Here is a 23652-nt window from a genome sequence, read left to right as displayed (position 1 = left end):
AAAGAGTGTTTTGTATACATTTTTGTTTTGGGTTGCTTTTTCTTATGTTTGTTTGTTGTTTTCAACACAGACACTGAATATGACAAATCCAAAATTAAAAAAAAAAGACAAATTGTCTTTGACTGGTCTCCTGTTTCAAAGAACTCACTCACAACATATAACTACTTGCTTGCACACGAATCATGTACACCCATTCAGTTGCTCGCCATGTTTACCATATTTTGAGTTAAAAGACACACTGGTAAGTATATCCACAGATTTGTTTTCATTGATACAAGTGGAACAATAGAAATCCAAGTTTGACACCCTTGGACTGAACACAGTTAATGAAGAAGGTGATGGGTAGGTCAAGGACAGATGTGAATGTGCTGTGTCCATACTGTTCATTATGTTCCACTGCACATCTTCAGTGTTAGATTACTTCTGTTTTCCTGCTAGCTTTATTCTGTTTTCTGTGGCTAACTATCAAGTCCTTATGGACTTCTGGTAGTTTTATTTTCCTAATAAACCAGAGGGGTGTAGCTTACATCAAAGTGTGTCTCATGTCACACTAAACAGGGTAACAGACATACACAATAGAGTAACAAAGTTTAATGCACTCTGTCTTTCATCCACACTTACTTTATCAATGTTCTCTCTTTCTTATATTTATATTACACCCACACATTATCATACATAACAACAGTAAAGACACATCCTTCCCCTCCCATGTCTTTCCCCCAACACAATAATACACCCACACACTCCTGTTCCCACAATCAAGTATCCCATCTCTCTCTCACTCTCCGACACTGACGCTCATTGATCTCATGAGTATTCAGCTGACAGTGGCATTTGACTTGATCAGTTTGATCAGGTAGCTTCCCAGATCTTCATCCTGAAACACACACACACACACACATAAACATTATTGTGTATTTCTACTAAATGTATGATCACTATGGTGGAGCAAGACAGTGTTCATTCTTCGTACTCTTATCTGGAACGTTTCCATAAATTTGTAACACTCTCAATTTTCATGACCAAAGTGAAACAAGGGTTAACTGACTGCGAACTTGTTTTTTACATGATCAACCACTGGAAATCACCCAAAACTTAAATACTAAGTGATAATTTGAATCTTGGTCGAAAACTTGCACTGACAGCTTCTGCACTGTTTGCATTCTTCATTCTCATTATATTTTGATTCTGTACCTGGCTATGGTAAAACTAAGCACCAAAATATACTAATTAATATGAATTAATCTTAATCATATTTCTATTGATTAAACCTTGTCATACGTTGTAGACCTGTACACTGTCACCCATACATCCATCCAAATGATCATCACTCTTGTTGAGGACTCAGCATTGGATGGCGGGGCCCAATCCTCTCCTTCACCCATTTTGACCTTTCTCAACAGGTCACCTACCTGGGTGGAGTGAGGAAAATCAGAGAAAAGTGCTTTTCCCCAAGGACACACCACCATGCTGAAACAAGGCCTCAAGCCCAGGAGCCAGCTGCATTGCTTGGTTCGAACTTTCTGACAGTTACACGCGACTAAATGCCTATGTGACCGAACTACGCCATTGGTCAGTTCCATACAACACACAGTTAGTAGCGGGTGACGACCATACTAGGCTCTTCCATCTGAGCAATGCAACTGGCTCCTGGTCACTTGTAAATACTGGACCAAAAGTCCTGTGCCTAAACAATACTGTCACAGCACCTCCTTTGTAAATACTACAGTCCACAGTAACAAAAAATTAGCAATGGCTCACCTGGTGCGACCAGGAGACAAGGATTGTCTTGCTGTCCTCATCGCCCGCCACGTTCAGCAGCACTGACTCCCCCACGCTGATGGACCCGTCTGATGAGTACTGCACTGGGCACTGCTTCATGTCTCTAAACACACACACACTGGACTTTACAAAACATTCATTTCTCATTGTAACTGCACTGGGCCCAGCTTCATGTCTCTAAACACACACACACTGGACTTTACAAAACATTCATTTCTCATTGTAACTGCACTGGGCACAGCTTCATGTTTCTGAACATATACGTACACAGGACTTTATAAAACATATTTATTTGTCATTGTTACTGCACTGGGCACTGCTTCATGTTCTGAACATATCGCACAGGACTTCATAAAACATATTCATTTCTCATTGTAACTGCACTGGGCACACCTTCTTGTTTCTGAACATATACGTACACAGGACTTCATAAAACACATTCATTTCTCATTGTAACTGCACTGGGCACTGCTTCATGTCTCTAAACACACACACTGGACTTCATAAAACATATTCATTTCTCATTGTTACTGCACTATGCACTGCTTCATGTCTCTGAAAACACACACACAGAGGACAGTGTCAGTTTCAGTTTCAATGAGGCATCAAAACGTGCAGACTGATTAAGGTTCAAGGCTTAATTTCTTTTCATCCCCCTTTTGGGGTATGCAGGATTACAAACACATGAACAAAATAATGAAATAACAAGAGAGGCAAGGCCTTCAAGACTCACTTGTGATACACTTAAAAAATTTTTTTTTAAATCTAATCATTAAAATGTGTTCTGTATTTGTTATTATAAAGCTTCGGGTTTAAAAAAAAAAAAAAAAAAAGTCCTAACCAGATTCGAACCCCGCGTGTTCGGGTGAGAAGAAACTGTCTTACCAATTACACTATCGTGGCTCCTTAACTGACATTCTAAAATTTAATATTTGAACATACTTTTTTAAAGGGCGATAAATCAATTGCGGTATTTGCAGTGAGAAGGCTGTTTAAATCATATTATTCTGGTGTATCTTGGGCATTCAAAAAATCTTTAAGGGCAATAAAAAATTCTTTTTAAGTCTGCGGTAAAGAAGACGTGGCTATCGCCGCAATCGCACTGCAACATTTAGCCATTTTCTCTAGATCTAGATAGATGTACAAGTTTAGTTACACCCGCCGGGAATGTTGTATGACACGGTCGATTCAATTTCTCTTTTATGTTCATTCTAGTTTTATAGTTTTAAAGTTGATATGAAAATTTAGTATTTTGTTAAACTAATAACATGTAGAGCCAAGTACAAGTACTTCTAAACGTCGTATGAAGTGAAAAGGACTTCATTTTGAGAAAAGTCAAGACTGGAAATTTTTTCGTTTCATCAATTCAAGGGTATTAACTCGCATGGTTCTTAACTGCGAAGTCTGACTGATTCTGTGGATATTTTTATGGCAGTTTGGGGCATCATCCAGTGAGTGATGAAGCGTTCACAAATCATTCTCTGAATAAATATTTAACGGTCTCCTTCTCCAACTTTCCATCACATGTTATCGTGTATTGTCCATTGAATATAGGACTGAACGGGCAGGTCAGCAACTTGAAACAAAATGGCGTCGTTCGCGTTCGCAAAGAATATGAGCACGCGCTTTGAATGTGTATAAATATGTGTACGCAACTGATTTTTGCCTATGACCTTCAGGGCTCTGCCAATAGATCTATAAAGTCCACTTGTCGTATTGATTTTTGTATTTTCCGAAAAAGACCACTTGGGCGAATGAACATAGTGAAAGCCCTGTACACTGAGAGTAAAACACACAAGCTTTTTATGTATTGAGTATAATTTCAAAATGTAATGTTTAAGATGAGAAAGATCAGTTTAAAGCAAATTAAGTAAATTAATAAATAAAACTTCCATGCTTTACAGCTTAGCAAAAGAAGTTCCTGTTTGAACAAAAAATGATAATGACTGCTCTTGTTGTTGTGTCAGAATATCAGATCAAAGTGCCAAGTTTAGAGAATAAAAAAATAAAAAAATATAACAGTAAATGCAGTTTGCATATAATCTGGCTTCTTTTTTCATTTTTTTGTGCCCATCCCAGAGGTGCAATATTGTTTTAAACAAGATGACTGGAAAGAACTGAATTTTTCCTATTTTTATGCCTAATTTGGTGTCAACTGACAAAGTATTTGCAGAGAAAATGTCAATGTTAAAGTTTACCACGGACACACAGACACACACACACACAGACAACCGAACACCAGGTTAAAACATAGACTCACTTTGTTTACACAAGTGAGTCAATGATGAAAAACGACAAATAATTGAACTGTGCTGAAAACACTCACTGAATACAACATAACATTTTCAAAATGCATTCACCCATTTAAGCATTTCGAAATAATCTATATAACTGCCAAAGAACATTATTAAGAATGTAATAATAAAACCACCTCTTACATCAGTATACTCTGAAAGTAGAGCTATGAAGCTGGGCTTCTTAAGTTTAACATTATAATCTCTCTAACAGACATTTACCATCTTTATAAAATTTGAAATTCAAGCAAAAGTTTTCTCAAATTCAAAATCATCAATCTATAACAATTAACAACATGACTTAAGACGTATATGCTATATCACATCTACTTAATTTTTTATTTTTATTTTTTTTAAAGGAACAGACACCTGATCTATGCATAAAATTAACTCAATGGTCATGGCCTTGAAACACTTCACAAAACTATTTATTTATCAATGTAGATTAAAGCTTAGCCTACCGCAAAGCCCATATCATGGCTTAAAACACTGTCAACATTGATCCCATAGAATATGAATGAAAGAAAAAAAACACAAACAACAAAAAAAAACACAAACAAAACAAACAAAAAAAAAAAGGGAAAGAAAATCATGCACAAATCCAGTCATATTCATGCACATAACACTAGTAGTTATTGTTTTTTTGTATTGGGATTATCATTTTTTCTTAAATTGATGGTTATTATTCAGGTTACTTTTCTTTTTTTTGTTTTTTATTGATGGTTACTTATTTTTTTTAACTGATGGAATGGTCAATGTCAGAGGCAATCACTGAGGGGGGTGTGGGGGTGGGGCCAGCCACTCACGCTTTGATCAGTTTGTAGATGCGCTCGGCAGTGTGAGAGATGGTTCCTTCCTCGTCCAGCATGATGTTACACGTGAAGCGAAGCTGGTGCTCCTCCAGGCCCAGCTCTCTGAACGCCGCGCCCTGGCTCCACCAACGTCATTTTCTGTCGTCACCACAGCATCATACACACTTCACAAGGGGTTAAGGACCACTTCATAAAAGCAGTCATGCTTTCACTCCCCTCTCACTGAATAACTCTTTCACCGCCAAGTTTCTAGGTGAAAAATGCTCCCCAGCACCAAGTATCTTAGACACAGTGCTCTTAGTCACAGGCTTCCGTTCATGTCAAAATAATACGATGGACTTGTTCACTTCAAACTTGGTCAGGGGGCAAAGGTTAGTCATTGTTCTGTTGGGGGGAAACTAGCTGCAGGTATCAAGCTTTGTTACAATGCAAAAAACTCTTTTTAACATGACCCCTCCATGTCAACTAAAGTCTAGTTAACTAAAGTCACCTCTGTCGCTGAAAGAGATAAGCAGTTAGCTGTTTACGGAACGTGCACCATGAACAGCCTGAAAATGTGCAAAATATTTATACTTAAATAAGTTGTGGTTTATACATGATAGTTGTGGTTTATACATGATAGCTGTGGTTTATACATGATAGCTGTGGTTTTTCATTTGTCAAAAAGATGGAAGTGCACATACAAGAAAGCACCTCTGGCCATGAAAGGTGCTCATTACATTGGCTGCATACACTGCTGTCTCCAGCCCTGGATATGGCTGTTTTTCAAGACTTTTCCATACTTCAATGATTCTATATCAACCCTGCAATAAGAATATTGCATATTATGCAAGCATACACACACCCTTCAAGTCCCCTCCCCCACCACACACACATCCTAACGACACCCACTCTCCTACACACATGCACACCCAATCAACCTCCCTCCCACAAACACACCCACCACCTTCATACTACCAGCCACCCATCCAAAACCACTGGCAAAAGCCCACCAACACCCTGCATTGTTTGTTCATCACAGACTCACATTGTTTCTCATCACCAGAGCTCCATGGAGAAGTTTGGCAAACTTGGGATCAGTACCTTCAGCATCTGTCAGAAATAAACAGTACAGGTAAATGGTTGCTGTTTATGGCTATCTGGGCAGTGAATTTATATCCACTATGTCTTGGGCTCAACATAGGAAGGTGGGGCCTGATCCTCTCCTTCTGCAGTATCAACCTTCCATAATTAAAGTCAGGCACCTGTTCACAGTGGGGAGGAGTGAGGAACATCAGAGTACTGTGCCTTTCCCACCAACACAACACCACACCCAAACAAGGCCTCCACCTCTCATCACTGGTGACACTGCATCACAAGTCCAATGCCTTATCAATTCTGTCATGGCACCCCCTATACATAAACATGGCTCTAACAAATACACTGGTACCCAATGTTGAAATCACTGATGGCCATGTGGTTAGTACTACACACTGATGACTGTGGGTTGGAGCCCAATCACAGATGGGATTTTTCTGCATCTTGTCAGCTCCTACCCAGAGCTATCATTTGGTCTGAAATAAGATGACAAACTACACAGTCAAGGGTCTTCAGGAAAGCACTCATGCCTGGTTGATACCAGGATATACTGTCAGCAAATACTCAAAAAGGACAAAATTCACAAACTTTTTACAAACATTTAGGACCCTGTTTAACAATTTCCAAACTCAGTAATATTTGTATACCAAAAATAAGTGACGATCCACATTTCAAATGAAGGTTAGTTGCAAACACCTAGATGCTGAACAAGAAATAATTCTGAGAATGAAATCGCAGGAAAGTGAAAGTGCATTTGTCTGAACATCAGAATTTGCAAGAATAGCATTTGATTTCTCATCCAGATTGAACTGTTCTTATATTCCCTTCATAGAAAACACTGTTTTTTCTGGAGGCTGGGGAGGGGGTGGAGGGGGTTGATGGACAGCATAAAAATTTACAAGCTTTTACAACCCCAAGAAATTTTTTACACACTTTTAAGGCCTTAAAATGGGGTCCTCATTTTTCCCGAAACTCATTTTTCTCAACCTATTTTTGTTGTTCACATTACAAACATCTAGAAATTCTCAGTACTGTATCACACCAGCACAAAACAAACAACACTGACAACACCAGCAAAGCATGTCAGCATCACTAAAACAACAACATCAAGGAGACAAGAAGAAAGACCCACCAGCCACAGGCGCCTGCCGTTTGAGTAGGTTGACAGCAGCAGTGACAGGCAGGCTGTGTGACACAGGCACCACCTGCTGTCTCTCCATTGGCAGGCATGTAACAGTTGATGCCTGAAACAAGCTTAGTTTAGTCTATTTCTTTGATCTAGGAAAATAGTGAGGCACAGAGAGAGTGAGAGGGTGAGAGAAAGAGATTGAATAACAAAGTAGTTATTCTTGGTCAGGTAAAGGCATGCACTTGAAAGCTAGCATACAGGTAAATAATGGGTATATGACCTAACACTACACACATACATACTTAGTGACACAGACACTCACAGACAGACCCCAACCTCCCACCACCAACCAATATCTTTTTCTCTCACTAAACAACTACGCAGAGTTACACACACAGACACTCACAAACACCCCTCCCCCTTCTCCCCACCTTTATTTTTCTGTTGTTACACATCTAATCAGAGACAAACACACAGACAGACAGTTCACAAACAAACAGCCTCAACAATATATTTTTGTTACACATACGCTCACATACAAACATCCCACCTCCCACCAATATTTGTGCAGTTGTTACTCTACTGACACACACAGACACTCACATTTACACACACACATATATCCCCTGCCCGATACATTTTTCATGTTATTACACACACACACACACACACACACACATACCAACAGTGTTTCTTGTATCACAGTATCTGTCTATTTCTATTCTTTCCCCTTCAGTCAAACAGAAAACACCTCACCAAACTCTTTACAGATCTTGTCCCTGAGGAACTGCATCTTGCCGGCCTCCCCATGCACCAGCAGCACGTTGGCCGGAGAGCTCTGGGAGATGAGTTGCATGATGCCCTTGGCGTCCGCATGGGCGCTGAACGACATGTACTGCACCGTCAGCTTCACGTCCAGCTGCCAGGGACCAAACACACACACAAAAAATGAAAATGAAAATAAAATAACATGTGTGTGTGTGTGTGTTGCTGTTTATTGTGCTGTGTTGTGTGTGGTTTTGTTGTGTTGTGTTGATGTTTACTGAGGTGTGGTATGGTGTGGTGTTGTGATGAGTACATACGGCATGAAAAAAAGTGTTCCTCAATTCTGTAACATCAAAGTGACAAACTATGCAATTACAACACACACACACACATACATGCTCCAACACTAACAAACATGCACAAATAAGCAGGCACACACACATACATTCTCTCTCTCTCTCTCTCTCTCTAAAATATGCATAACTTGGCAGGATTCCCTCACTAATCGTTTACAAAACAAAGTCAGCAGGTCTGCCATACCGTCTGTTTGTTCTCAAACTCCAGCTTCCGCACCCCATTGAGGATTTTGTGGCCTACGGTGCCCGCCACACAGTACCCTGGCATGATCACCTGCACACACCACACACATCATGCATGATTACCTTTATCATAACTGATCACCTGTACACACCACACACATCACACACGGTCACCTTTATCATAACTGATCACCTGCACACACCACACACATCATGCATGGTCACCTTTATCATAACTGATCACCTGTACACACCACACACATCATACATGGTCACCTTTATCGTAACTGATCACCTGTACACACCACACACATCACACACGGTCACCTTTATCATAACTGATCACCTGTACACACCACACACATCATGCATGGTCACCTTTATCATAACTGATCACCTATACACACCACACACCACATTACATGGTCACCTTTATCATAACTGATCACCTGTACACACCACACACACCATACATGGTCACCTTTATCATAACTGATCACCTGTACACACCACACACACCATACATGGTCACCTTTATCATAACTGATCACCTGTACACACCACACACACCATACATGGCCACCTTTATCATAACTGATCACCTGTACACATCACACACATCATACATGGTCACCTTTATCATAACAGATCACCTGTACACACCACACACACCATACATGGTCACCTTTATCATAACTGATCACCTGTACACACCACACACATCATACATGGTCACCTTTATCATAACTGATCACCTGCACACACCACACACATCACACATGGTCACCTTTATCATAACTGATCACCTGCACACACCACACACATCATACATGGTCACCTTTATCATAACTGATCACCTGCACACACCACATACCATATTACATGGTCACCTTAATCATAACTGATCACCTGCACACACTACACACCACATTACATGGTAACCTTTATCACAACTAACCATTCCACACCTTACTACAGTCACACAATTATCATTGTCACATATACCATCATTAAGTCTGATTAAAATACCCACCATTCCCTTTGCAAGATATACGAGTTACAAATACATACAACAATAGAACTGCACACTTTTTCTTTGCAAGATAAGCTACAAATACATATAACAACAGAACTATCAAATGTATGTGAATGCATGTGTGCACGCGTAAATATGAACACACAGTCACACACATTCAACATATCCCCCCCACCCCACTCCCCACCCCCACCACACACACACACACACACACAAAGGCCTGACAGACAGGCACAGTGTACCCAACCCATGACACGACTTACCATGTTCTTTTCACTGGGAGCCCATTTCTTGAAGATCTGCAGGGACAACCCAGCGTGCAGCATGCCTGGTGTGGCAAACACCACCATTGGCCCAGGGTTGTCGATGTAGGACTTGTCAAATGGCTGGCAACACACACACACACAAATATGTCCAAGCACATGCACAAACACAAATACATACCCATACACACACACAAACACACACAAATGTGTCCATGTACATGCACAAACACAGATACATACCCATACACACACACACACACACACACACAATATGTCCATGCACATGCACAAACACAGATACATACCCATACACACACACATACAGACACACACAACAATGAGCGACAATCATACTCAATCACGCGCGCAAAGACACCCAAGCACAAACTGCAAAACAAACACACGCACCCCCTCTACATACACAGTAACTTGCACACACATGCACAACACACACACTTGAAGATAATAAAGTTGACTTGACACACACACTCAACCATACCAATGCACTCACGTATGCGCACGCTCGCACCCACACACATACGCACAAGCATGTCTTCACAAATGATACACACAACCATACAACATAAAAGTACATTCTTTACAATGCAATGTTTACTCTTTTATATAACACTTCTCTTAATCTTCTACTAATTTGTGCATCATGTTCAAATATGAGCTCACAATGAATTTAATTATTTGGCTAAAATAATTGGAATACAGTCACATAACCTGTCAGAGTTAAGTTTACACATCTGCACAATAGCCATTTGTTGTCAAAAGCCATGCCACATATTAGAACACTTTCCTGCATATTCAGTGAATCAAAAGACAAAAACAACAACCAAACTTTCTATGGAGAATGAAGTGTGGTCCAATTATGTCATGTTAAACAGCAGTATTCAGACTACATATATATATGTTGGGGTGGGAGAGGGTGGGGAGTTGATGGGTAGACTCTGTGTGTATGTGCGTGTGGGAGGAGGGGGTGTGATATGTATGTGCATGCGTGCGTGAGTGTGTGTTTCTGTGTCTGTGTGAGCATTCATTAACAGATCTCTTATTCCTCCATGAAAACTTTTGCGACTGTGTCCATGTGTCTGCACCCACGTGTATGCATATTCGAACTAAACACAGCCAGGAAATCTGAAAACAATGACAAGACACACACCTTGATGTGTTTGAACTCAAACATGTTGCGTTGTACAAAGGTCTTCTTGATCTTTTGACTGGTCCATGTGATGAACAGCTTGTAGTAATTGTTGGCCTGAAAAAAAACAACAACAAAGAAATAGATTCAATGCCTATACTAATGTTTTGTGCTGCACAACATTAAACAAACTTGCAAGCACACGTGGCACACACTCACACTGTTTCATTGTAAAAATATCTATCCTGGACAAAAAGCATTTCAAGTAAACTGAGGATGTTATTCATAAGAATGGGAATTTCGAATCAAGCTTTCTTTTCTCATGCGTTATCTTTGTACCTCAGTAACTGCGCAATGCAACAATATCCACAAAGGAACCGGAGACATGAAAAAGCACCCACCATCTGAGAATGTTACTGTTTTCATAGCTATTTTTTAATGTTTTTATGAGACAGTCAGAATATCATATGCATATATATATATATATATATATATATATATATATATATATATATATATAAATTTTCATGAACAGAGAACAGCTGGAAGATGTCGGAAACTTCAAATATCTAAGAGCAACCCTGACAAAAGATGGAAGCAGCAAAGCAGAAATAAGAATTCGCATTGGCACAGCCACTGCAGCCATGACCAAACTGAACAGAGTGTGGAAAAGTAACATCCGATTCTCCACAAAATTCAAACCCTACGAAGCCCTGGTAGTCTCCATTGTACTGTATGGTTGCGAGGCATGGACACTGATGGCCGAAACTGAAAGGAAGATCCAGGCCTTTGAGAACAAATGCTTGAGGAAGCTCCTTCAAATTTCCTGGATCGAGCACAGGACCAATGAATATGTACGGAGCAGAATTGAGAACCTTGCTGGACCTCAGGACCTCTCCTTTCAACTGTGAAGAGACGCAAGCTGATATGGTTTGGGCACAACACTCGACACACCAGTCTGTCCAAAACAATCATGCAAGGCACCATCGAGGGCGGGAGAAGAAGAGGAAGACAGCGGAAGAACTGGCATGAGAACATCAAACAATGTAGTTATGGGCCTGAGTGAGTGAGTGAGTGAGTGATATATATATATATATATATATATATATATATATATATATATCTCTAACAAAGTTGAAAACCAATACCTAAACAAAAAAATTTAAGATATGAATTTTTGCTGCTACTTGGTCACACACTACGCTCATAATTAATAGGTGATGTAATGTTATTTTCTACGTCATCTTTCTGACCTTACATGACATCTTCTACTACGTAAATATATATCATGTTCTAAATATTCCTTCAATTGTCTACATACACATCTCTCTCTCACACACTCTCTGTATCTCAATGATCATGCATAACCACCACCACGATAAACGGACTGGTAACTCCACAATTTTGGTTCACAACAAAAACCAATGGATGTTGCTTCTCAAGTTCAGTCCAACAAAAACCGTCCCAAGGTTACATATCCAAAACAATTCTCTTCTTTTCAGCTCCTCCACTTTGTTGACCTGCTCCCTGTCACCTGTAAACAGCTGAGGCTGTCGTCAGTAAGGTGAGGGGTGGAAGAAACATGGGCAGCGACTGAACACTTGGTGCCTTTCCTCAGTTTGCATTCGCTTTTGTGGTTTGCCCATCTCCTCTTCAGATCATAGGAGCATCCCACATATTATGCCTCCTGGTGTGTGTGTGTGTGTGTGTGTGTGTGTGTGTCTGTATCATATAATGACTGGGTTTCACCATGCATAATAACTGATCTAAGTACATTCAATTCATTACCCAAATAACTAATCAATCATTCAAAATACTTTATCAAACTACCCGGAAAGACATTTGTGCAATGAATTAAAAAATGACTGTCCATGTGGATCAATAAAGTATTTTTGATTGACTGACTTGACATGCTCAATTGTAATTCCAATTTAACATTGCACAAATTCAGTGATACTCCTATCAACATGTCATGTGTACAGAGCATGCACATAAATGGAAGAAATCAAACGGAGATGGAAAAACGATTCATCTTGTGTGGTGGCCACAGCCATTGCATGCGGGATGCAGACCTTCTCGGTGAGGCCGAGGGAGAAGAAGATGGGGATGGTGAGGTTCATCCTCTCCCAGTAGGACTCCAGCAGGATGCACAGCTCCTGGGCCCTCCCCAAGGCAAACACTGGGATCAGCACCTGAGGCATCAGGGAAACGTCAACATACACAGCATGCACCAGTGCAGACAAGAGTCACTGGCAAACTAGAGCTGGTAGTGAATTAGAATGGTGTGGAAGAAAGGGGAAGGAGAATGGAGGAGGAGAATGAAGGAGAACAGTAAAGAAGAATGGAGGTGGAGAATGATGAGGAAGAATGTTGAAGAAGGAAGATGAAGGAGAAAGCTAGGGGGAAAAGGAGAAAGGAGAAAGCTCAAGGAGAAAAGTGAAGGAGAGTGGTGAAGGCAAGATGAAGGAGAAAGGTGAAGGAGGATGAAAGAGAAGGCGAAGGAGAAAGGTGAAGCAGAGTGGAAAAGGTGAAAGAGAAAAGAAAAAAAAGAAAGGAGAAAAGTGAAGGAGAGTGGTGAAGGCAAGATGTAGGAGAAATGGGGAGAATGGGAAAGGTGAAAGAGAAAAGTGAAAAAAGAAAGGAGAAAAGTGATGGAGATTGGCGAATGAGAATGGTGAAGGAAACAAGGGGGAAAGGGGAAAGGGAACGATGGAGAATGGAGAAAGGGAATGATGGAGAAAGGGAATGATGGAGAATGGTGAAAGGGAATGATGGAGAAAGGGAATGATGGAGAATGGTGAAAGGGAATGATGGAGAATGGTGAAAGGAAATAATGGAGAATGGTGAAAGGGAATGATGCAGAATGGTGAAAGGGAACGATAGAGAATGGTGAAAGGGAATGATGCAGAATGGTGAAAGGGAATAATGGAGAAAGGGAATGATGGTGAAAGGGAATGATGAAGAATGGTGAAAGGGAATGGCAGAGAAAGGGAATGATGGAGAATGGAGAAAGGGAATGATGGAGAATGGTGAAAGGGAATGATGGAGAAAGGGAATGATGGTGAAAGGGAATGATGAAGAATGGTGAAAGGGAATGGCAGAGAAAGGGAATGATGGAGAATGGTGAAAGGGAATGATGGAGAATGGTGAAAGGGAATGATGGAGAAAGGGAATGATGGAGAATGGTGAAAGGGAATAATGGAGAAAGGGAATGATGGAGAATGGTAAAAGGGAATGATGAAGAATGGTGAAAGGGAATGGCAGAGAAAGGGAATGATGGAGAATGGAGAAAGGGAATGATGGAGAATGGTGAAAGGGAATGATGGAGAAAGGGAATGATGGTGAAAGGGAATGATGAAGAATGGTGAAAGGGAATGATGGAGAAAGGGAATGATGGAGAATGGAGAAAGGGAATGATGGAGAATGGTGAAAGGGAATGATGGAGAATGGTGAAAGGGAATGATGGAGAATGGTGAAAGGGAATGATGGAGAAAGGGAATGATGGAGAATGGTGAAAGGGAATGATGGAGAATGGTAAAAGGGAATGATGGAGAAAGGGAATGATGGAGAATGGTGAAAGGGAATGATGGAGAATGGTGAAAGGGAATGATGGAGAATGGTAAAAGGGAATGATGGAGAATGGTGAAAGGGAATGATGGAGAATGGTAAAAGGGAATGATGGAGAATGGTGAAAGGGAATGATGGAGAAAGGGAATGAAGGAGAATAGTGAAAGGGAATAATGGAGAATGGTGAAAGGGAATGATGGAGAAAGGGAATGATGGTGAAAGGGAATGATGGAGAAAGGATATGGAGGAGAATGGTAAAAGGAATGAGGAGGAAGGGGAATAGGGATTAAAGGATAATGAGAATGTGAATGGGTGAGAATGGTGAAAGGGAATATGAGAAGGTGAAAGGGAATGGCAGAAAAAGATGGAGAATGGGTGAAAAAATGAAAGGAATGATGGAGAATGATGAAAAGGGAATATGGGAAAGGAATGGAAAGAATGGTGGAAATGGAGAAAGGATATGGAAATGGAGAAAGGGAATAATGGAGTATAGGGAATGATGGAGAATGGTAAAAGGGTATGATGGAGAAGGGTGAAAGGGAATGAAGCAGAAATGGTGAAAGGGAAAGACCCTGGAGAAGGGAGAAAGGGAATGATGGAGAATGGAGAAAGGGAATAATGAGAAAGGGAATGATGGAGAATGGAGAAAGGGAATGATGGAGAATGGAGAAAGGGAATAATGGAGAAAGGGAATGATGGAGAATGGTAAAAGGGAATGATGCAGAATGGTGAAAAGGAATGATGGAGAATGGTGATGGAGAATGGTAAAGGGAATGATGGAGAATGGTAAAAGATGATGAAGGAGAAAGGACAAGGAGAAATGTGAAAGAAAAAAGGGAAGGATAAGGGTGAAGGAGTAAGTGAAGATGATTTGTTTAGGTTGTGTAGGTTGTGTGTGTGTGTGTGTGTGTGTGTGTGTGTGTGTGTGTGTGAATGTGCTTTATGTGTCAATGTGAAGGTGAAATTGAACATGTGTGTAGATGTATCAGTGTATTCTTGTCTGCATGCAAGTGCCTGGTTGTGGACTTTCATATTCATGCACAGGTGTCTAAAAGTGCTCACTAGAGTGTGTGTGAGTGTGTGTGTATGTGCACATGTGTGGGTAAACTTGAAAATTTGTACTCATGCACACACATACAAACAGATTTGTGGTTTTTCTTCTTCTATTTTTGCCACTTATTTCTCAACATCAACACACTCAGGCAATGGCTCCCATTCCTCTCTCACCTTTCCGCCATTCTCCACACAGGTGTGGACCTTTTTCAGGAAGTCCCGTTCCCGACATCGCTTGGAGTCTCGGATGGTGGTGGCGTAGGTGGACTCTGTGATGAGGAGGTCAGGGCGACACTTGTCTATCCAGGCCGACCCTAGGTGCCTGTCGGGCGTCATGTTATAGTCCCCCTGCACCAGAGGGTTCAGTATATACATAGCTGTCCAGCGGTAATGATGAATATAGTTATGAAGTGCCTAGTCTTTTTTGAACAGACTTGGTTGATAGAATGTAATACTGTTGTGATAACTTGTTGGTCTCTGTACTGCATGGATTCATGATATATGTGTATAGCTATTCCAGGGAAGTGAAAAGAATGTAGTTCTAGAGTATTCATTGTTCTATTCCTTTAAATAAGCAGTTGTTTTGTACACCGATTTGGTCAACAAAATTACTATTGTAAGTTATTGATCCCTGGTCCAGAAGATTTATGTAATTGTTCTTTGGTAGTGAAAAGAACCTAGTTCTGGTGTACACAGGAGGACTTTGCTCAGTGTTTAAAATATGCAATGGTTTTTGTCCAAGGATTTGGTCAATGGAATGTAATACTGTTGTGGTAAGTCTTTGATGCTACATTACTTTTTAAATTTTCACCTTCTCGTGTTTCTGATGTTGTGTTTTTTTCCTTTGTTTTGGTTATTTTTATGTGTATGTTTTTGTGCACTTCTGCCTGACCTTTTTCCTTCTCACCTTATATATGTGGTACGCTGTTTTACACCTTTGTGTCAAACATTTCCTTATGCATGTGTGTGTGCTACTATCTTATGCCATTTGTGTTCATGTACCTTGAGTAGTTTTCTTTTATGCTTGTGATTTGTCCTCATTAGTATAGATATGATACATAAATATATATGTTTTTTTTTTTGTTTTGTTTTTTTAAGAATTAAGTATAGATATACATGCAATAGCTTCATACAAATGTCAATGAATGAAAAGCAGTACAATTCACATGCAGAAAACCTCAAGAGGAGTTACGAAAGCTCTGCAGATTTTGCTAAGTTCATGACATGAATTTCAATTTCATAAAAAAGGGATCTCTTATAAATGAACTTGATATAAACACAGACATTAAGTTGCAGGTGCCACTTATAGAAAAGCAGAATTCAGCTGAAAGAGTAACTGTTCAAGTCAATAAGTGTTTACAGTATTAACAGAAAAGTTCTGAAAACTCGCTTTCACTCTCTCTTTTCATCCTTCGTCCCCTAAAATCATCCACCCTCTCTCTCTCTCTCTCTCCCTATTCTTTCAGATTTTATAAAGACTCAAGGATAAACATGTACAGTGACACACAAATGCTCACATGTACACAAACACACATACACTCACACAAATAAACACTTAAACAAAGAACCCTAAGACCTATATAAAAAGAAAAAGAAAAAGAAATCCAACAACAACAAAAAGTGGTGTACTCTGTACACACACACACACACACACACACACACACTCATACAAGAAACTAAACTAAAGAAAAAAATAACAGATATTTTTCTAAAAGATATCAAAACCACAACAAAACCAGTGCTGTACTGTGTAGACGAAGGAGTGCTGGCCAACTTTGATGTGGAACATGGCCGCCCCCAGGACGTGGCCGGCATAGTAGGCCTTGATCTCCAGATCATCATCCACCTGCCCCAGCAACACACACACACTCCTTTCACATGCTGTCTCAGTTTTAAATCTATGTTACTTTTGTTTCAGTTAGTTGATCACCATGCTGTTCTCAGATCAGCCTTGTGACAACACTATACTATTCTGAGATCAGCCTTGGAACAACACTATACTATCCTCAGATCAGCCTTGTAACAACACTATACTATCCTCAGATCAGCCTTGTAACAACACTATACTATCCTCAGAACCAGTCTTGTAACAACACTATACTATTCTGAGATCAGCCTTGTAATAACACTATACTATCCTCAGATCAGTCTTGTAACAACACTATACTATTCTGAGATCAGCCTTGTAACAACACTATACTGTTCTCAGATCAGCCTTGTAACAACACTATACTGTTCTCAGATCAGCCTTGAAATAACACCATACTATTTTGAGATCAGTCTTGTAATAATAACATACTATTCTGAGATCAGCCTTGAAATAACACTATACTATTCTCAGATCAGCCTTGTAACAAAACTATACTGTTCTCAGATCAGTTTTGTAGGGGTTTTTTTTTATGTCGATGACAGGTATTCAGCCCTGGAATTGTCTGTGTTTGGCTAGGCTATAAGCTACATGATTTGATATAATTTCACTTTTGTAAAGAGACTGAGGATAAGGGAAAAGAGAAAAGGCAGTGCTGTAAAGAGATACAACAATTAAAACACAGAAAACTGTTAAGAGATCATTTGTAACAGAACACTGAAGGGTAACATATTCTTTCCCAAAGACTCTTCCTGCCCTGGAAATGGTTCTCTAATTTTTTCTCCAAGACCTTTCCACACTTCCATGACTGTGTATGATCCCTTCAGACCCATCAGAAAACAGACCTGTATAGTCTGGTGCAGGTTGACAGCTGTGGCTTTCTTCATGCAGGCCTTGATCATATCCGATGTGAAGAAATTCGTCTCCCCTCTCCTCTCTACTGTGATCTTGCGGAAGTCCTCCTGAAGTAGAAATGAAATGATACATTTTCACAGGTAACCACCAGTCCTGGCACAGCCATCATGTACCAGATGGATTCCAGTTACTACAATAATGTCATCCTGATATTTTTTCTGATCTGTATCTACCTTGTGAGCTGATGGAAACAACATCTGACTATTTTAATGTTTGACACCATCTCTAAAAAGAAAGCATTGCAATCATCGTGGAAATTTATTTTCAGCATGGAGAGTGGTCCAATCTCAACTGTGCAAAGACAGGAGGGGTGTGAGGAGTAGACAGAGAGGTGGTGAGTGGGGCAGGGGGAGGGGGGGCAAAGAAATTACCGCAGACCCACTGGACCTCTCTCTCTCACCAATCATTGTTTCTATTTGTATTTTTTAAAATTTAATTCATTAATTAACCATCTTCTTTTGTCATTCTATAAAATGATAGCAGAACACACAAAAAACATGAAGAGTAGGCACACATTACAAACCTTACATGATAATTTACTGATCTATGTAGTTCAGTGTCATGAAAAGGTAAGTCACACTGGCTGATTCTTGCACCCCAGGTGTAAGCCTTCATCAGGTACAATTTAAGGACAGAAACTGAAGGTCTGCAAACAGACTGTGGAACACTTGTTGGATGGTTACCACCGTTTCTTTTGAGGGAAGTTAGTTATCAGCTTTTTTGTAAGGAGGGTGGTGGAAGCTTTAACATTCCAACAGCAAAACTGCCATGTGGCTTGAAATCATTTCTCTTCCTCTCTTGTTATACTGATGCAATTATATTTATCATAAATTAAAACGTATGTTCTCTGAAACAGAGATAAGACTGGGGTTGTCTGTCTCAGTCTGGAAATCTCGCATCACCACCTCAATTGTATACAAAACTGTAAGGAACCACCACTATTCCTAAACTTCCTGCAGTCTCATTTCAGACTACTGTCTGAAAAACCTCATGTTTGTCAGTGTTAGCACGAATACCATTTCAGCTTCCAAACTGCTGTTCGAATGACCTTTCCAGTAGATGCTGACACCTCAAAAAAGGAAGGGGAAAATACCCAACCAATCAAACAATTAAAAAAGCAATGTGACACTTACCAGCAAATGAAATGCCTCAGAAAAAAAAGGAAAAAAAATGCCAGTCACCTTAGCAAAGTGGTTAGCACTGCGGACTGACTGGCATGGTGCGGGTTTGATCCTCATTAGGAAAAGAAAAGCATGAGACTCATCAGGAAAATTACTGGGAGGACATGAGTTTGATCCCCATGAGGGCAAGAAAAACATGGGACTCACCAGCAGAATGGGACAGATGGCCTTAGTGGGGTGAGTCATGTAGAGGGGGCCGCTGTAGCCCACCATCTCTGTCATGTAGGGCAGGGCACCACAGTGGTCCAGGTGGAAGTGGCTGTCATACACACACCACACAGGTACACACACAGGTACACCACACAGGTACACACACAGGTACATCTTTGAAAATTTTAATGTACATGCAAAATACAAATGCAAGCAGAATGCGTGTGCACAAATGCCTACATGTGCATGCACATGCACACACATACCCAACTGATCCAAGGCTGTTATTACAATATTGTGTCTCTTGATCACTTACAATCCCAGGACACACACCCTCGAACAATGCAAACTTCATTGAACCAAGACCCAAACCCTAAACGACCTTATCTCTAGTCTAGGGCATCAGCTAACAGGTTGTTGAACTCAACTCCACAACTGAATAAATCTGAGAATCACACACATGCAAAGAATGAACGTGATCCATCTTTCACCACTAACCACATGGTCTCTCAGGATCAGATCATCACCTGTTCTGGGCAGAGACCAACAACATGCCTATGTAGGTCTATTTTGGTCAGTTTTTTCATCTTCCATCTTTATGCGCTCCAAACTGATTTTGATGGTGTTGTTCCTGTTCTGTATCATTCTATTAACTACACTGCACCATATTTTATCATGCTGAACAGTAGTTTTCAGGAACAGTATATGCAGAACTCATTTTTTGGAGTTGGCCAAAAGCTGGAAATGGTACTAACCACACAATCTTAAGTTTGTTTTTTCATTAACAACTCATTGGCATCAAAGTTACCACGGTAACATACCTGATAATAACGCAGTCAAGATGTTCGGTGAGAGTGCCTTCTTTTGTGATGTATGAGAAATCAGGAAACCTTCGCTGGAACACATTAAAACAACTGTGGTTCAATCACTGAATACAAAGATCCGAGGCAAAAAGAATAATACAATCCCCCAAACAAATGAAAATAATGCACCAAAAAAAAAAAAAGAAAAAAAAAAGAGAGATACTTTTGCTAACACTAATCAAACTGGATCAATCATTTCCAACACCAACTCTAAACCTTTTCTGTGTCAGTATTGAAAAGAAAAAAATATTTTCAAATCACATATCATAATGACCAAGCTCAACTGGATGTTTGCTTTCAAGGGAGCGAATTTGCTAATGCTTGCCACCAAAAATAACTTCCCTTTATCACAAGACATTGATGTCAAGTTTGCCTGCAGACTGTTTCAGCCTCTCAACAAGTAATCTATGAAAAATGCCAACATGTGGATGGGATACAGCTGATGAGCAGGTATTTCATTTTTATACTGATGATTATCACCATGTAAGTGCACACACTGGCTTGTTCAGTTTAACAGAATCTGACATATATGTTAATAGAATCTTACACATAAACAGCTCTACAAGAAAAATACAATGTGAATTAAAAAAAATATAAAAGAAAGAAAATCAATGTACTACACCTTGTCAACTTGGTATATTTGAAATCTTATGAATAAATACCTTTATAAAGGTTCAAATATGAAAACCATAAGCAAAAAGTTATATATATATATATATATATATATATATATTTTTTTTTTTTTTTTTTTTTTCAAAGATATCATGATATGCAGTGAACCAATTAAAAAAAAATGATCTGATTATTCAAATGTTATCATATTTTTCATTTGAGTTTTTGCACCTTTAAAGCCTTTTCAACAAGAGCAAATACTTGCTGATAATCAATTAATTATGTTTAAAAAATATATAAATAAAAATCAACAACAATATATCATTAATACAAATATTGATAAACACAATAAGGATGATGATCAGAACCACCACTGCTGTAACAACAATTCAGTTTCAAAGCACCTTTCAAAACCATCTGTCAAAACTGTAAACAAATAATGGGTATATTACTAACCATGAGACAAAAAACAAGTTGATTTTTTTCAAATAAATGCACACCCCAAAACACCAACAACAATTACCAAGAAACAAAAAACAAAGAATGAACAAAAGTCATGAAGAAACAAAGGAGAGAAAAAAAAAGATGAAAGAATATGAAAGAACATAAAAGTGTTTGAACAAATAAACGAAATTCACAGACAGACAGGAGGCCCCACAGAAAAACAGACAAGACAGCTGCTGTTCTGAAACCACCAAACACTGTACCACTGTCCAGCCCTTCTCTGATAGAAAACAGTCTTTATCAAGTGTACCAGTGTCAAAAGGAATATGTGGTGTTGGGAGATAGTTCACAAAAGATACTAACATTCACTGAAAATCATATACAAATACGAATACAGTACAATTTCAAACACTTATGCCTAAAACATAGGTACTTGTGCATGCAAAGCACCTGTAGGTTTTAGTCCCAATACCAACGACCCGAAGGTGACATCTTCAAGATACTATATGTTGGATGCGAGTCATCCTGGATGATAGAGTTTGCTTTTCTGAGTAGCCCTTTGTGGTTTATGTTGTCCAGTGTTATTAGGTAAGACTGATAATCTTGGTGGTAGTTGTTACAATTCTGTTCAGACCTGTGATTTCTGCCTAGGAAATGTTTCTCTGCCAAATCATAGTCGCAAAGGTAAACATACTTTCAATGACAGCTCTGTACACTTTAAACATGATTTATTATTTTTATTCTAAACTTTATGAGGCACCAAAAAAAGTACGGGCACTGTTATGCTTAAATACTATATTTTTCTCCTAATCTGATTCATTATAAATGATCATTCTGTGGACTTTAATTTCACTGATGATATCTATTCTGTAGACTTTAATTTCACTGATGATATCTACTTGCTTATCTTTAATGACAAGTAATAAAGGGGAAGGCTTGATCTTCCTGAAATTTACAAATTAATTCTTTTGTTTTTGAAACACTGAGTTGTTTCAATCACACCAGCTGACAAGTTCCAGTACTTCTTCCCTGTATTTTGACTGTTTGTAATCAGCCCTTCTATAGAAGTGTCATCAGCAAACTTAACCATGGTGTTACATTCATTATGAGTTGCACAGTCACAGTCAATTATGAGTACAACAGTGGAAGTTTTACAAATCCTTATGGGGTGCCCATGTTGAGAATACAGGCTGAGGAGGTAGTCAGGTAGGTCACAAACTTTAACAACTTATGGTCTGCATCTTTGAAAATCTAGGATCCATGCACAAATTGATTCAAGCAGTGAGAGTTCTTTCAGTTTAATATAGTTTTGACAGTACTATTGTGTCGAATGCTGAGCAGCAGTCAATAAAAAGGGCCTCAGCACAGCTGTTGGATTTTCTGAGAGGACATAAAGAGACCAATGCTAAGTGCATCTTCAACTGTTGATCTGTCAGCTCAAAAGGTGAACTGAAGGGATCAAGAGATGGGGCAATGCAGGTTTTCTGATGCTGTAGAATAAGACAAGACAAAACAAACAAGGAACACAGACTCTAGAGACAGACAACAGAATCTTCTCCCTGTAGTACAGTGTATACATGTACCTCATCATTGAAACCCATGTGCATACCACAGTCCAGCATGATGTTCCGACCCCCAATGCTGACCAGAATGCAGCTCCGGCCCACATCTGACATACATTTACAATTCAATTTGAAAATGTCACCATTTCTATAACTAATATCAGTGATAAATCTAGTATTTTTCTATATTAAATGTGTAACAAATAATCAAATTCTTATGTGCAATTGATCACATACTCATTCTCAGCAATATATTACATACTCATCAAAATAATTCCATCAGACAGTATAGTAATCACTGAATCAGCTTTTCTCTTGGAGGTATATTTCAGTGGAGGCCTCTGCTCCATTAATAACCAATGATCATTTCAGCAGACAACATAATCTATTTCCTATCCTTTAGTCTGACAAAATAAACTAAAGAAAAGGTAATAATCAAGAAACCAGTTTCACTATAAATTAGTCTGAGCGTCTAAATAAGCTGTAACTGATTTTAAAACATGCACAAAATTTGATTATTCTAGTTCTCGCAGTCAACTGTTGAAAATAACTGAACTGCAGAAAAAGTATGGATGATATAATTTCTGATGC

The 23652-nt window shown here is 39.3% G+C and overlaps 1 protein-coding gene across 1 annotated transcript; it reads right to left on the bottom strand.

Moving 5' to 3' along the window:
* Nucleotides 1–91: 91 nt before the first annotated feature.
* LOC143287561 (integrator complex subunit 11-like) lies at nt 92–23163 on the bottom strand. Its single transcript, XM_076595652.1, is given in 18 exon segments — nt 92–877; nt 1762–1885; nt 4883–4989; nt 4991–5026; nt 5916–5980; nt 7098–7170; nt 7172–7209; nt 7851–8013; nt 8400–8489; nt 9698–9820; nt 10869–10964; nt 12920–13039; nt 15642–15815; nt 17215–17313; nt 18180–18296; nt 19578–19689; nt 20402–20475; nt 23083–23163. Coding segments are annotated over 18 exon segments (1710 nt in total). The 5' UTR covers nt 23122–23163; the 3' UTR covers nt 92–817.
* Between the last annotated feature and the right edge of the window lie 489 nt (nt 23164–23652).

The sequence above is a fragment of the Babylonia areolata genome, chromosome 11 (genome assembly GCF_041734735.1).
Source record: "Babylonia areolata isolate BAREFJ2019XMU chromosome 11, ASM4173473v1, whole genome shotgun sequence".
Taxonomy (NCBI): Eukaryota; Metazoa; Mollusca; class Gastropoda; order Neogastropoda; family Buccinidae; genus Babylonia; species Babylonia areolata.
Note: the sequence above shows the minus strand (reverse complement) of the source record. Positions and strands in the feature narration are given on the sequence as shown.